Below are 14,337 nucleotides of genomic sequence, written 5' to 3' on the forward strand. Positions count from 1 at the left end.
GAACGAAGAATGAAGATTGACACTCACAGTCCTCGAGTGGCTCAAGCCATCGAAAGCTAGCGTGTTTCCACCCCCCAAGATTCGAAGAACTTCTTCTCTGCCTCCTAACATTTCCCAGATCTCCGTTTCCAGTGCTTTTGTTCTCTTGTTCCTTGTGGCGGGAAGAAACCTGTAATGGCAAGCAATGGTTTATAGTAATGATTTAAAAGGTTTGAAGTCACTGTAACGTGATCGATGTAGATGGAAAAGCAGGAAAACAAGCAACAATCGACTGCTTACCGCGTGCGTACATGACACAATTTCAATCAATCATCGGAAATATGAACAGGACAAGAAGTCACATGAAAAAAGAACCTATAACTATTAGACATGCACCTACTAAAATCATTCCATCGAAAAAAATAACTATAGCCTCGCACAACTCATATTGTATACGAGAATACAACTCGATTCATTGATCTAATTCTAATAATCTTAATTATAATATTCTAATCACCTTTTTATAAACTCTAGTATAAGAACAAAAGAAAATAATAGAAATAAAAAAATATTATAACCATGTCAGATTAAGTATATCATTTGTTTTCTTTAAGGAAGGGAATAATTTTACAAGGTAATATTCCTCTAATTTTATAAAGATGAATCTTCAATAAACGAATTTGATTTCTTTCCTTTTTTTTTCTACATTTACTTTTTTTTTTCCTCGTTGACAACTTTTACCTATCTAAAGTATTTATAAACTAATTAAATTTATTTTATTAATAAATCGATAAATTTATTAATAAATTTATCGATCCACACTGACTTAAAAGAAGAGTACTTCCAAGATGAAGGTCTCACAACTCTGCATGTTTTGCATATAGACGATGAAATCGTTCCAATTATAAAACAACTGTGGCCTAGCATCACTTGTATACGATGTGAGAATACAAATCAATTTATTGATCCATTTTTGATATTTTTCATTATAATGTTCTAATTTTTGTTTTATAAGCTCTAGCATAAGAATAAAAAAAAATATATATATAATCATATCAAATTAAGTATATCATATTTCTCTTTTTTAGGTAATAATTTTGACTCGATTCAAAAAGTAATCTTCCTCTTTTGATGATATTCTTGATCCAAAACTTCTATTTTTGATGATATTCTTGATTCATAAATTTATTTTATTAATAAATCAAAAAATTGTTCCCATAAGACACGTCAACTAAGGATGCAATTGAGTTGTAATTGAGCTAAGTGTAGGTTATAGTGAGTTGGTCTATCAGTTGTTTTGAGCCTATACTGAACTTGAAAGAACTATTAGCGGTGGTAACACTATTTGGGCTAAAAAATAATCTCATATTAGTATTCCCTGAGATTAATTATCACTTGGGAGTAGAGATTAGTGCGATCCGGATCAACGATCGTCTTCTTCTGTCCGCCTACCAATAACTATTTTAATTGTCAAGATTGTCCCTTCACTCCTTCTGTCCTCCTCGTACCAATAACTATTTTAATTATCAAGATGGTCCCTTCAGTTAGCTTATTCATTAATATATCTCTTTAATCTTCTTGTATCTGGATGCCCCTCTATCATCCGGGCTTATTCATTAATATATCTCTTTAATCTTCTTGTATCTGGATGCCCCTCTATCATCCGGAGTCTTCTCCCGAACATTACGAAAGCTACTATCTTGTCCTTTCATTCCAATGATATCTTCTTGATTAATCGTGAGTTACTCATAATCTAGTTATCAAATATAAGAGCATCAATTAATAACAAAGAAATAAATGAAACAGTTATTAAAACTTACATACTCACAATCTAGTTATCAAACAGTGTGCTCTAAGCTTTTGCATATTCATATAGTGTACAGGACTATATGTATAGTCCTGTAGACTATTACATATTTTGCATATACATATAGTCTTCAGGACTTTATATATAGTCCTGAAGCAGGATTCAACTTCACCATACATATTTTGCCTGTGATTTCCTAAGTAGTAGTACTTGAGAGTTTTCGCAACCTTATTTGAGCACCACGCTGGGGATAAAGAGTGAAAATAGTGCGTGGAGCGTGTGCATACGACGGCGAGAGATCAAAGTAGAAATGCTGAAGAATCATGCTCAGTCCCATCTTTGCTTCCAGCAACGAAAAGTTCTGGCCGATGCAAATTCGAGGGCCTCCGCCGAACGGGAAGAACGCAACCTGTTCCTTCGACGCCTTTGAGACCCCTTCGCCGAACCTCTCTGGATTGAACTCACTGGCATCTTTGCCCCACAGGTTTGGATCATGGTGGACGAAGATTGCATGCAGCAGGAGGAGAACTCCTGGCGGGTAAACCACATCTCCAATTTTCATCGTCTTGTATGTCTGCCTCCGGATGAGAATAAATGGAGGGTATAGCCTGAGCACCTCATACAGAATCATGGTCACCTGCCCACACAAATTTCAGTCCATCAATTGGTGAAATCTTCCTCATCTTTCAGTCCAAGAAAGAACAAGAACAGCATGCTGATGAATAGGGTCGAAACAACTAGCAATCAGAGACTGTTTAGTTCAGCTAAGCAGAAGAACAAAGCAGGAAGATGATACTCAACGATCTTTAAGTGGCTCAGGCCATCAAAATCGGGTTTGTTTTCGCCAAAGACTCGAAGAACTTCTTCTCTAGCGCGGACCTGCCAAGTAGGATGCATGCTCAAGCAGATCATTGTCCATGTCAGCAACGCAGATGTTGTCTCCTGCCCTGCAAAGTAGAAGAGCTTGCATTCTTCAATCACATCTTCGGTTGTCATCCCGGCATTCTTGTTCCCATCTTCTTGCAAGTGCTTCATGTTGGACTCCATCAACAGGCCCAACAGGTCACCGGTGCTTGCCTTTCCAGTCTTTATATCCTGTTCTCTCTTCTTTATTATGCGTCTCAGAATCGATCGGATCTCTCTATCAATTGCTTTTATTCTCTTGTTCTTTGGGGTGGGAAGAAACCTGTTTGACAGCAATTATTAGTAGCCGTATCCTACGAATCATTCGAAAACTCGCATAATTTATGAGCTCAATACAATACTGTGATTAGAAATGTGTAGCAGCTTCGAAGTCTTTGAGATGAAGCTTTGAAATGTGCAAGCAAGGCATCGATGGACCACCTACGATCTCGGATCATCAAATCAATGATCCTTTCAACATAACTAAATTCTGATGTTTCTTCCTTTAAAGCTTCGTTCAACAACATGGAATTGAGTAGGAGAAGGACTCACCTGTACCCTGGGACATAAAGATTTTGGACAACCTGAATAACGAGCTCAGCCTGCTCAGATTGAAGTTGGAAAATTTGCCTTCCTTCTTCGTAGCTACTACCGAAAGCAGTTCGTGAAATGACATCTCCACTGAAGCTTTGGAGCTCAGGCCAAACATCTAACTCATAACATGCCTCAGAGCCCGCCATTTTCTCCCATCTATTCATCAGATCACTACAGCAAGCAGAGAATGCCGGCAACATTCGCTGCAAAATTGATGAGGATAAACATTTTGGTATGAATCAAACTGGAAACAGGACGGATGGATGCACTTCCAAGACGTTCCGTTTGGGTGTTGCGCAGAACAGTGAATCAATCACCTTTAGCTTCTCCGCATGGAAAGCAGGATTCATAATCCTCCTATGTTTGACCCACTTTTCGCCTTCGTACACAAAGAGCCCTTTAGAGAAGAACCGGCTGAGGGGGTTCTGGGTCGGCTTCCCAAAGATTCCGAACTTATTGGATAGAACCTCCCTCACCAGCTCCGGATCCGTGATGGTCACTTGCGGCACAGGCCCGAACCATGTGAATGATATCTTACCTGCATGCACAAGAACAAGATCGAGTTCTAACAATTGGAGCTCGCGCCCAGGCGATGGCGACAACAGAGGAGGAGGAAGCGCTTACCGTACTTGTCCATGGCGCGATGAAAAAAAGGGAGAAGGCGAGGGATGATGTTGTGGACGAGGGGCATGGGCTTGGCGCGGGCCTCCTTTCTCAACCGCAAGATCTCCTTGACGTCGCCGTAGGGGAAGCGGTATGGGCTGCCGTTGAGCCCCTGCGCCCGGAGCGCGCGCTCCAGCCGCCTCGGCCTCCACCACGCCCAGTTGAGCACCCGCAAGGCCCACGCCAGAAACAGCAGCCCGGCCACGCCCCTTCCCAAGCTCCACAGCACGTCCGCCGCCAGGAACTCGGCCATGGCCACGGACGATCGTATGGGTGGAGCCTCTAGCAAACAGGACTTTCTGGCAACAAAAAGGATGGAGAGTTCGGGACAGATGACTTCAGTGATTACGTACGAGAGCTTGGCGGTCATCGACGGCAGGCTTTTGTATGGTAGAAAATTTACCAATAATTGACACGGTTACGTGTTCTTCAAGTTATCATCCATTTATAAATAAAAAATTAAAGTAAAAAAACAAAAACTTTATTTTCATTCATTTTAATAAAAAATTTATTATGATAAAAATGATAATCATAAATTTTATATTCCCTATTTTTTGGCTCTCCGCAAAGGTATACTTTGAGGTTTCTAGGGTTTGGAGCATGTCTTTTTTGTCTTTACGTGCTTTGAGCATTCTTCGTCTCGTATCTCTATAGCAGATTTTATCGGTCGTGGATCGAGTTTTCATACCTCATGCATTTCGGGTACTTTTCTTAGTTTGATTTTTCGCTGTGGTAGATTTCTTCTTATGTAGGTTAAGTGTGTCTGACTCATGTACCTTGGGTGCCTTCCTGACCCCTCTTTTTGTTGTAGTGAATTTCTTCTTATGCGTGTCGGGAATGCCTAACTCATTTGCCTTGGGTGCTTTCATAGCCCATTTTTCCGCCATAGAAGATTTCTCTTTACACGAGTTAGGTTTGCTCGACTCATGTGCCTTGGGCACCTTCTTGATCAGTTTTTCTACCATAGCGAATTTCTACTATTGTGAGTTGTGTTTGCCCGACTAACATGCCTTGGCTGCCTTCATAACCCATTTTTTCGCCATAGTAGATTTCTTCTTATGCGGGTCGGGTTTGCTTGACTCACGCCTTAAACGTCTTCCTAGCTCGTTTGTCAGCTATAGCAGAGTTCTAATACGGTTCGGGTTTGGTCGACTCACATGCCTTGTTTAAATAATCCCGAGAATGTGCTTTATCTTGGTCGCGGAAGGTGACTTCTTAGGGGAGTGAAGTCCGCATTGCATTGATTGAGGCCATGTAGTCGTGGGCTAAATTCCACGTATGACGCAAGGAGTATCTTTTCATATCCTTCTCGACTAGCATTTTAATAAATAAATATGGGAAAAGAGGGGGAGAGAGAGAGAGAGGCGGGCATCTCAAGGGAGACTCCTCGATTAACATTTCAATGTGGAGGAGAGAGAGAGATTCCACCATATCCTTCTTAGTTAGCACCTTAGCGATGGGGGATAACCCCATATTCTTCTACATCTTAATAGTGGATAAGACTAATTTTTTTTGGTTTCGGCATCTCAACAGCAGAGTTGTGTCCCTTCCATGTGATCTTGAAGGGACATTTATATGAATCCTAGGAGGAGAGGGGTCATTAGGCATTTATAAACCTCTTTTAGTTGGTTTGATGGGGCTCAAAGCATCATTCGAGCTCTAACCTTGGGAGCCTTCTTCTTGGCTTCGGTTCCAAAAGAGACGAGCCCATCCTCAAGTCATCCAATGCCCGGTCCATCGCTAGTTGGGCGAAAGAACAAATAGAAAACAGCTTCATGCGAGCATATCATTCTCGTGTTAGGTCTCTTAATGTGGTTAGGAAGGTGTAGTAATTAAGGTATTCAAGATGTCATATAGGAAAATCTGACCATAGAAAGCCATAATGTGCTATATCAAATTAACATTACCATCGAACGTCTCCAAGGATAGGAGATGTAAGCTCCCTGAAATCAATTTCTCTTAGATTTTTTGAGTGAACAAGAATCGACCTTAGGTGGAGTCAACCAATGCTTCTCATTTTGTTTGTTGGAGCTCTCATTGCATCTCCTCCAAACGTCGGTCCATCTACCATAGTTGGATCAGTAGGGGTTATCCATCAAGTCCATTGAGTTGGCCTCGGATTCAAGCAAGGCAGATTGAGAGTGGTGTGATCCATTGAATTTCATCGACAGAGATCGAAGTGCCCCCTCAACTGATGATTTAACAGGCCTCATGCATTTATGGGATGTTGGCACTATGTCGAGTTAGGGAATCTTGACAAGGTGCTAGTGGCAGTGGAGCTAGGGACTATGATTGAGCTGGTGGCATTGCCTGTTAGGCCAATTGAGGAAAAAGTAGAGTGAGTATATGTATCATGCTTGTTAATGTTTGTTTTTACTGAGTAAGATTTAAGAACAACTCAACAGGGCTAAGTAGGTGGCTTAGGTACTAAGGGTCGATGGCAAAGCCTCTTCGCACAAGTGTTTATTGAGAGGATTGACGAGCGAGCATTCATACGACATCGAGCCCTCCTTTAAACGTCAAAACTGTTATGGGAAGATGTCGTTGGTGTCATAGTAATCCCAACACGGTTCTGACCCATGTGTGCAAGAATGTTCGAAGTGTGCTCGAGGTGTCTTAGAAAAAAAAAAACCTAGCACCCAAGATGTCACATGTACAAAGATCGAGGTCGGAAGAGTTATCTCAATCGAGTCCATATATTATCTAAATTAATAACTAAAGATAGATAAGTATGGTCACGAGTGATAAAAGTGATTCTCCCTGAGTAACTATGCTAAAAGTGAGATTTTTTCTTGATCGTAAAGAATAGTAGAGCGGTGAAATATTTTATGAGGAAACCGCCCTCAATAGCCACTAACATACTACCATTGTTTTTTCGTCCATATAGACGACAAGGAAGGAGACAATCCACAACTGTCTACTATAGACATATGTCCACACGAGCATACCACGGGGCAGGTCTTGCCTCCCTTATGCCAGCTTTAACATCACACAAAGATCATGTGGTAGATAATAATTGATCGACAATATTTGGTTAAGCTTAGAAGAGCTCAAGAAATCAAGTGCTTCTGAATTCTATATATCCTGGGGAAATGGAAATGTTCAATATGAGAATGTTAAGGAATGCATGCTCACAGTAAACTTGTGTTTGATCCCTGTTGCAACAATGGGGTTCAACTTCACGTATTGTGCCTGCGATTTCTTAAGTACAAGTACTTTAGAGTTTTCGAAACCTTATTTGAGCACCGTGCTGGGGATGAAGAGTCAAAACAGTGTGGGGAGCGTGAGCATACGACGGCGAGAGATCAAAGGAGAAATGCTGAAGAATCATGCTCAGTCCCATCTTTGCTTCCAGCAACGCAAAGTTCTGGCCGATGCAAATTCGTGGGCCTCCGCCAAACGGGAAGAACGCAACCTGTTCCTTCGACGCCTTTGAGACCCCTTCGGCGAACCTCTCTGGATTGAACTCACTGGCATCTTTGCCCCACAGGTTTGGATCATGGTGGACGAAGATTACATGCAGCAGGAGGAGAACTCCTGGTGGGTAAACCACATCCCCAAGTTTCATCGTCTTGTATGTCTGCCTCTGGAGGAGAATTGCTGGAGGGTATAGCCTGAGCACCTCATACAGAATCATGGTCACCTGCCCACACAAATTTCAGTCCATCAATTCGTGAAATCTTGCTCATCTTTCAGTCCAAGAAAGTACAAGAACAGCATGCTGATGAATAGGGTCGAAACAACTAGCAATCAGAGTGTGTTTAGTTCAGCTAAGCAGAAGAACAAAGTAGGAAGATGATACTCAACGATCTTTAAGTGGCTCAAGCCATCAAAATCGGGTTTGTCATCGCCAAAGACTCGAAGAACTTCTTCTCTAGCGCGGATCTGCCAGGTAGGATGCATGCTCAAGCAGATCATTGTCCATGTCAGCAACACAGATGTTGTCTCCTGCCCTGCAAAGTAGAAGAGCTTGCATTCTTCAATCACATCTTCGGTTGTCATCCCGGCATTCTTGTTCCCATCTTCTTGTAAGTGCTTCATGTTGGACTCCATCAACAGCCCCAACAGGTCATCGTTGCTTGCCTTTCCAGTCTTTATATCCTGTTCTCTCTTCTTTATTATGCCTCTCAGAATCGATCGGATCTCTCTATCAATTGCTTTTATTCTCTTGTTCTTTGGGGTGGGAAGAAACCTGTTTGACAGCAATTATTAGTAGCCGTATCCTACGAATCATTCGAAAACTCGCATAATTGATGAGCTCAATACAATATTGTGATTAGAAATGTGTAGCAGCTTCGAAGTCTTTGAGATGAAGCTTTGAATTGTGCAAGTAAGGCATCAATGGACCACCTACTGTCTCGGATCATCAAATCAATGATCCTTTCAACACAACTAAATTCTGATGTTTCTTCCTTTAAAGCTTCGTTCAACGACATGGAATTGAGTAGGAGAAGGACTCACCTGTACCCTGGGACATAAAGATTTTGGACAACCTGAATAATGAGCTCAGCCTGCTCAGCTTGAAGTTGGAAAATTGGCCTTCCTTCTTCGTAGCTGCTACCGAACGCAGTTCGTGAAATGACATCTCCAGTGAAGCTTTGGAGCTCAGGCCAAACATCTAACTCATAACATGCCTCAGAGCCCGCCATATTCTCCCATCTATCCATCAGATCACTACAGCAAGCAGAGAATGCCGGCAACATTCGCTGCAAAATTGATGAGGATAAACATTTTGGTATGAATCAAACTGGAAACAGGACGGATGGATGCACTTCCAAGATGTTCCGTTTGGGTGTTGCGCAGAACAGTGAATCAATCACCTTTAGCTTCTCCGCATGGAAAGCAGGATTCAGAATCCTCCTATGTTTGACCCACTTTTCGCCTTCGTACACAGCGAGGCCTCTGGCGAAGAATCGGCCGAGGGGGTGCTGCTTCGGCTTCCCGAAGTGGCCGAACTTATTGGATAGAACCTCCCTCACCAGCTCCGGATCCGTGATGGTCACTTGCGGCACCGGCCCAAACCATGTGAATGATATCTTGCCTGCATGCACAAGAACAAGATCGAGCTCTAACAATTGGAGCTCGTGCCCAGGCGATGACGACAACAGAGGAGGAGGAAGCCCTTACCGTACTCGTCCATGGCGCGATTTAAAAAAGGGAGAAGGCGAGGGATGATGTTGTGGGCGAGGGGCATGGGCTTGGCGCGGGCCTCCTTGCTGAACCGCGCGTTCTCCTTGAGGTCGCCGTAGGGGAAGCGGTATGCGGTGCCGTTGAGCCCCTGCGCCCGGAGGGCGCGCTCCAGCCACCTCGGCCTCCACCACGCGCGGTTGAGCACCCGCAAGGCCCACGCCAGAAACAGCAGCCCGGCCACGCCCCATCCCAAGCTCCACAGCACGTCCGCAACCAGCAACTCGGCCATGGCCACGGACGATCGTATGGGTGGAGCCTCTAACAAACAGGTGTTTATGGCAACAAAAAGTGTGGAGAGTTCGGGACAGATGACTTCAGCGATTACGTACGAGAGCTTCGTGGCCATCGACGACGGGCTTTTGTGTGGTAGAAAATATACCAAGACATAGTTGTTACTTGCTATTCAAGTTATCTTCCATTTATATATAAAAATTTAAAGTAAAAAAATAAAAACTTTATTTTTATTTATTATATAAAAATTGATTATAATAAAAATGATAATTATAAATTTTAAAGTATAAAAATATATCGTAAAAAGAGTAAGGACTCTCTTCTTTCTCGAACTACTCAAGCTCACATTTGAGTATCTCATATTACTAACTTGAGCATCGAAAATATAAGGTAGAGAAATCATCGTTGATCTTGATCTTCGTGTAGGTAACACCTCAGAAGCATAATAATTCCACCTCGGGAGCATTATACTTTTGCCCCAAAACTCGACACCTCTATCTTGGAACCACCTCAAAGCCATCTCGGAGTTATCTCGGATCCACCTCGGAGACACATCAGACAATCATGTGTACATGAGTCCAGATCACATTGGGCTGATCAAGACATCAATCATATTTTCTCTTAACTGTTTGATGCTAGAAGGACCTAATGTCATAGGAACATCCGTCTACCAACTCTCTCAACGAAAGCCTTGCCTTCAACCCACAACCCTTTCACTTAGGGCGAGCAACTATCATCCTTCCTGCATGTGGATATGTCTACCTCGGCACAGATGTCGATGAGGCACTAACGTATTGTCACGAACGATCATCACGCACCTGTAATATCTTTGCTCAACGAACCATTTATCACTTTTGTATTCTTGTACATATGCTTAGTAGTATGTTTTGCAATCGACCTGAATTGCCTTATGATCTTATTTGAATATTCTATAAATGTTCCATCGAGGAGGCAACTTGACAACTCGATAACTGACCCGAGCTATCTTTTGGGCTTCGATCTTTGTGGACAGAAGAGTGTTGGCCTGATATGGTATTGGGATGGCGAATGGTGGCTAGTTGATTTTATATTCCCTATCATTTGTCTCCCCACAAAGATATGCTTTAATGTTTCTAGGGTTCGGAGCATATCTTTTTAGTCTTTACGTGCTTTGAGCATTCTTCGCCTCGTACCTCTATAGCGGATTTTATCGGTCATGGGATGAGTTTTCATACCTTGTGCATTTTGGGTACTTCTTAATTTGATTTTTCGCTGTGGCAGATTTTTTCTTATGTAGGTTGGGTGTGCCCAACTCACGTGCCTTAGGCGCCTTTCTGACCCCTTTTTTTGTTGTAGTGAATTTCTTCTTATGTGAGTCGGGTATGCCCGACTCATATACCTTGGGTGCTTGCCTAGCTTATTTTTCCGCTATAAAAGATTTCTTCTTACACGAGTTGGGTTTGCTCGACTCATGTGTCTTGGGTATCTTCCTAGCAAGTTTTTCTATCATACCATATTTCTTCTTATGCGAGTTGTGTTTGCTCGACTCATATGCCTTGGGTGCCTTCTTAACTCATTTTTTCGCCATAGTAGATTTCTTCTTATACAAGTCGGGTTTGCCCGACTCGTGCCTTAAGTGTCTTCCTAGCCTACTTTTCCGCTGTAGCGGAGTTCTTGTTATACGATTCGGGTTTGCTCGACTCACATGCCTTATCGAAATAATCCCGAGGTGCTCTATCTTGGTCGCGGATGTTGACTTACTAGGGGAGTGGTCACCTTGCCTTGATTGGGGCCATATAATCATGGGCTAAATTCCACATATGTCATGAGGAGTATTATATCATCCTCGACTAGCACTTTAATAAATAATTATGGGAAAAGAGGGAGAGAGAGAGAGAGAGAGAGAGGTGTGCATCTCAAGGGAGAGAGAAGGATTCCATCATATCTTCCTTGGTTAGCGCCTTAGCGGCGAGGGGATATCCCCAGATTCTCCTACATCTCAGTAGTGGATAGGACTAATTTTTTCCTATTTTAACATCTCTACAACAGAGTAGTGTCCCTTCCATGTGATCATGAAGGGACATTTATATGAATCTTGGGAGGAGAGGGGTTATCTTGCATTTATAAACCTTTTTTGGCTGGTTTCAAAGCATTATTCGAGCTCTAACCTCAGGAGCCTTCTTCTTGGCTTCGATTCCAAAAGAGGCGAGCATATCATTCTCGTGCTAGGCCTCTTAATTCTTGAATCTCAAATTTTGATGATAAAACCAATTGATAATGTTATGATCTAATCTATGTTTTGAGTGACGTATGACTAACTTCAATCAAGGAGAGAAAAATTGATTGAAGTAGGAGGAATCGGATGTTGAGCCAGAGTTGAACCTGTAAGGAGATTGGACATCGGGCTGAAGGATCGGTCGACGTTCCGGCAGAAGGACCTCGTGCCGTGAGTTTAGCATCAAGCTGAAGGATCGGACATTGTGCCAAGGTGATCGGAAGTTGCGGATGTCAACATTCCGATTATGCAATATGTCGAAGGAGAGGACGATGCACCAAAGGATCGAATAAAGCGTCGGAAGAACCAATGACAAGCTGAATAACAGATGATTCGTGCTTTATAATAATTTATCTAAATTGAGTTAGTTTATATCATAATTGAGTTGGTTTAGAATGTAATCAGGCCCACTCAATTAAGGGTCAATTGGGCCTAAAGTAGGACTATTTTGGGTTAAGAGAAAGGCTCATTCAATGATCCAAAAGTTAGGTCAGGCGGTGGCATTGTCGGTCTAGGTGGTAGCACAGCCAGTTTGGGCAGTGGTACCGCCCAAACACAATCTTTCAGACTATGTCAAGTGGTGGTATCGCTGAGTGTCAGTGCTGCAAGCGGTAGTACTGCCCAACACAGGCGGTGATACCACCAGGACCCCGAAAACTGGGGATGATATACTTTTAGGCTCTATGTTTGAATCAATTTGGGTCCTATAAATACCCCTCTCATCCCTACTCAGAAACACAAGAACTGAGAACAAAAACAAGAGAAAATTCTGTTGTAATCTTGTGAGAGTTCTCCTCCTCTAGTCTAAGTGTGATTTCTATTTAGAGAGGAGTGAGTGGGGGTGTAAAGATTCTCTCCCGAGCCTATCAAAAGGCAAATAGAGTTATAAGAAGATGGTTGGTTTTTGCCTATTGAAGGAAAACCGTTAGTGGATGCCGGTAGCCTCAATGGAAGAGGAATCGGGAGTGGATGTAGGTCACGATAATCGAACTGCTATAAAACTCAGTTTATATTTACTTTAAGCTCTTTACCTTTATTACAAACTGCTTTACTTATTTGCCCTGTATGCTTTCAAATTAACATCTTTTTGATACGGCTTTCCATCGAATGAAAGATTTTCAAACCGACGTAATTTTACGAAAGCACTAATTCACTCCCCCCCCCCCCCGCTCTTAGTGCCGACTTGATCCTAACATTAATGTGGTTAGGAATGTGAGGTAATTAGGGTATTTAAGATGCCATATAGTGACATTTGACCATAGAATGTCGTAATGTGCTCCATCAGATCAACATTACCATCGAACGTCTCTAGGGTTGGGAGATGTAAGCTCGCTAAAATCAATTTCTCTTAGATTTTTTGGGTGAACAAGAATCGACCTTAGGTGGAGTCAACCAATGCTTCCCATGTTGATTGTTGGAGCTCTCATAGCATCTCCTCCAAATGTTGGCCCATCTACCATAGTTGGATTAGTAATGAGTTATCAAGTCCATTGAGTGGGCCTTGGATTCAAGCGAGGCAGATTGAGAGTAGTGTGATCCATTGAAGTGCCCCCTCAACTGATGATTTAACAGGCCTCAAGCATTTATGGGATATTGGCACCACATCGAGTTAGGGAATCTTGATAAGGTGCTAGTGGTGTGTGGAGCTAGGGACTATAATTGAGTCGGTGGCATCGCTTGCTGGGCAAATTGAGGCAAAAGTAGAGTGACTGTATGTATCATGCTTGTTAATGTTTGTATTTACTGAGTAAGATTTAAGAACAACTCGACGGAACTGAGTAGGTGGCTCAAGTTCATTCTCAAGGGTGAAAGACAAGGTCGTTGAATATTGCGCTAGTATCTCATCAATGTAGGTGGATATACCAATGTGCGGAAAGGTTGGCTATTATCCTCATTGGGTAAAAGTACTAAGGGTTGATGGCAAAACCTCTTTGCTAAAGCGTTCATTGAGAGGATCAATGAGCGAGCATTCATAGGACATCCAGCCCTCTTTCCAATGCCAAAAATATTATGGGAAGATATCATTGGTGTCTTAGTAGACCCAACATAGTTCTGATCCATGTGTACAAGAATGTTCGAAGTGTGGTCGAGATTTCTCAAAAATAAAAGCACTTAGCATCCAAGGTATCACCTGTATAAAGATTGAGATCGGAAGAGTTATCTTAATCTAGTTTCTCTAATATCTAAATTAATAACCTATGATAAGTATGGTCATGAGTGACAAGTGATTCTCCCTTACTAACTATGCTAAAAGTGAGTTTTTATTTTTGATCGTAAAGAACAGTAGAATAGTGAAATATTCTATATAGAGAAGCAAATATTCTATATAGAGAAGCAGCCCTCCTCGATAGCCACTAACATACTACATTTGTTTTTTTGTCTATATAGATAATAAAGGGAAGAGGCAATCCACAACTGTATACTTTGACTTATGTCCACATGAGCAAATCACGAGGATAGATCTTGCCTCCATTGTGCCAGCTTTAACATCACGCAAAGATCATATGACAGATAATAACTGATAGATAATATTTGGTTAAAAGAGCTGATGAAATTGAGTTCTTAAAATCATTTTATCATGGCGGAATCGGAAATGTTCAATATGAGACTGTTAAGGAATGCATGCTCACAGTAAACTTATGTTTGATCCCTGTTGCAACAATGGGGTTCAACTTCACATACATATTTTGCCTGCGATTTCCCAAGTACAAGTACT

The 14,337-nt window shown here is 42.1% G+C and overlaps 2 protein-coding genes across 2 annotated transcripts; both read right to left on the bottom strand.

Moving 5' to 3' along the window:
* Positions 1–1,773: 1,773 nt before the first annotated feature.
* LOC103979748 (cytochrome P450 CYP72A616) lies at positions 1,774–4,301 on the bottom strand. The gene is made up of 5 exons (XM_009395937.3): positions 3,908–4,301; positions 3,601–3,821; positions 3,242–3,486; positions 2,588–2,972; positions 1,774–2,423 (listed from the first exon to the last, which is right to left on the bottom strand). The coding sequence occupies exons 1-5, from the start codon at positions 4,197–4,199 to the stop codon at positions 1,983–1,985; spliced, it is 1,584 nt and encodes a 527-aa protein (XP_009394212.2). The 5' UTR covers positions 4,200–4,301; the 3' UTR covers positions 1,774–1,982.
* A 2,695-nt stretch (positions 4,302–6,996) lies between these two features.
* On the bottom strand, positions 6,997–9,409 carry LOC135586990 (cytochrome P450 CYP72A616-like). The gene is made up of 5 exons (XM_065101556.1): positions 9,074–9,409; positions 8,767–8,987; positions 8,408–8,652; positions 7,754–8,138; positions 6,997–7,589 (listed from the first exon to the last, which is right to left on the bottom strand). The coding sequence occupies exons 1-5, from the start codon at positions 9,363–9,365 to the stop codon at positions 7,164–7,166; spliced, it is 1,569 nt and encodes a 522-aa protein (XP_064957628.1). The 5' UTR covers positions 9,366–9,409; the 3' UTR covers positions 6,997–7,163.
* Positions 9,410–14,337: the final 4,928 nt, after the last annotated feature.

Source organism: Musa acuminata, chromosome BXJ2-3 (genome assembly GCF_036884655.1).
Source record: "Musa acuminata AAA Group cultivar baxijiao chromosome BXJ2-3, Cavendish_Baxijiao_AAA, whole genome shotgun sequence".
In the NCBI taxonomy this organism is placed as follows: Eukaryota; Viridiplantae; Streptophyta; class Magnoliopsida; order Zingiberales; family Musaceae; genus Musa; species Musa acuminata.

What these genes read in the sequence shown, in the direction of transcription:
- LOC103979748 (XM_009395937.3), bottom strand. Translation starts at nt 4,199, where the DNA reads ATGGCCGAGTTCCTGGCGGCGGACGTGCTGTGGAGCTTGGGAAGGGGC. An exon ending in TCGCGCCATGGACAAGTACG is followed by an intron (nt 3,822 to 3,907) that starts GTAAGCGCTTCC and finishes TTGTGCATGCAG; the next exon opens with GTAAGATATCATTCACATGG. An exon ending in CTTTATGTCCCAGGGTACAG is followed by an intron (nt 2,973 to 3,241) that starts GTGAGTCCTTCT and finishes GCTGTCAAACAG; the next exon opens with GTTTCTTCCCACCCCAAAGA.
- LOC135586990 (XM_065101556.1), bottom strand. Translation starts at nt 9,365, where the DNA reads ATGGCCGAGTTGCTGGTTGCGGACGTGCTGTGGAGCTTGGGATGGGGC. An exon ending in TCGCGCCATGGACGAGTACG is followed by an intron (nt 8,988 to 9,073) that starts GTAAGGGCTTCC and finishes TTGTGCATGCAG; the next exon opens with GCAAGATATCATTCACATGG. An exon ending in CTTTATGTCCCAGGGTACAG is followed by an intron (nt 8,139 to 8,407) that starts GTGAGTCCTTCT and finishes GCTGTCAAACAG; the next exon opens with GTTTCTTCCCACCCCAAAGA.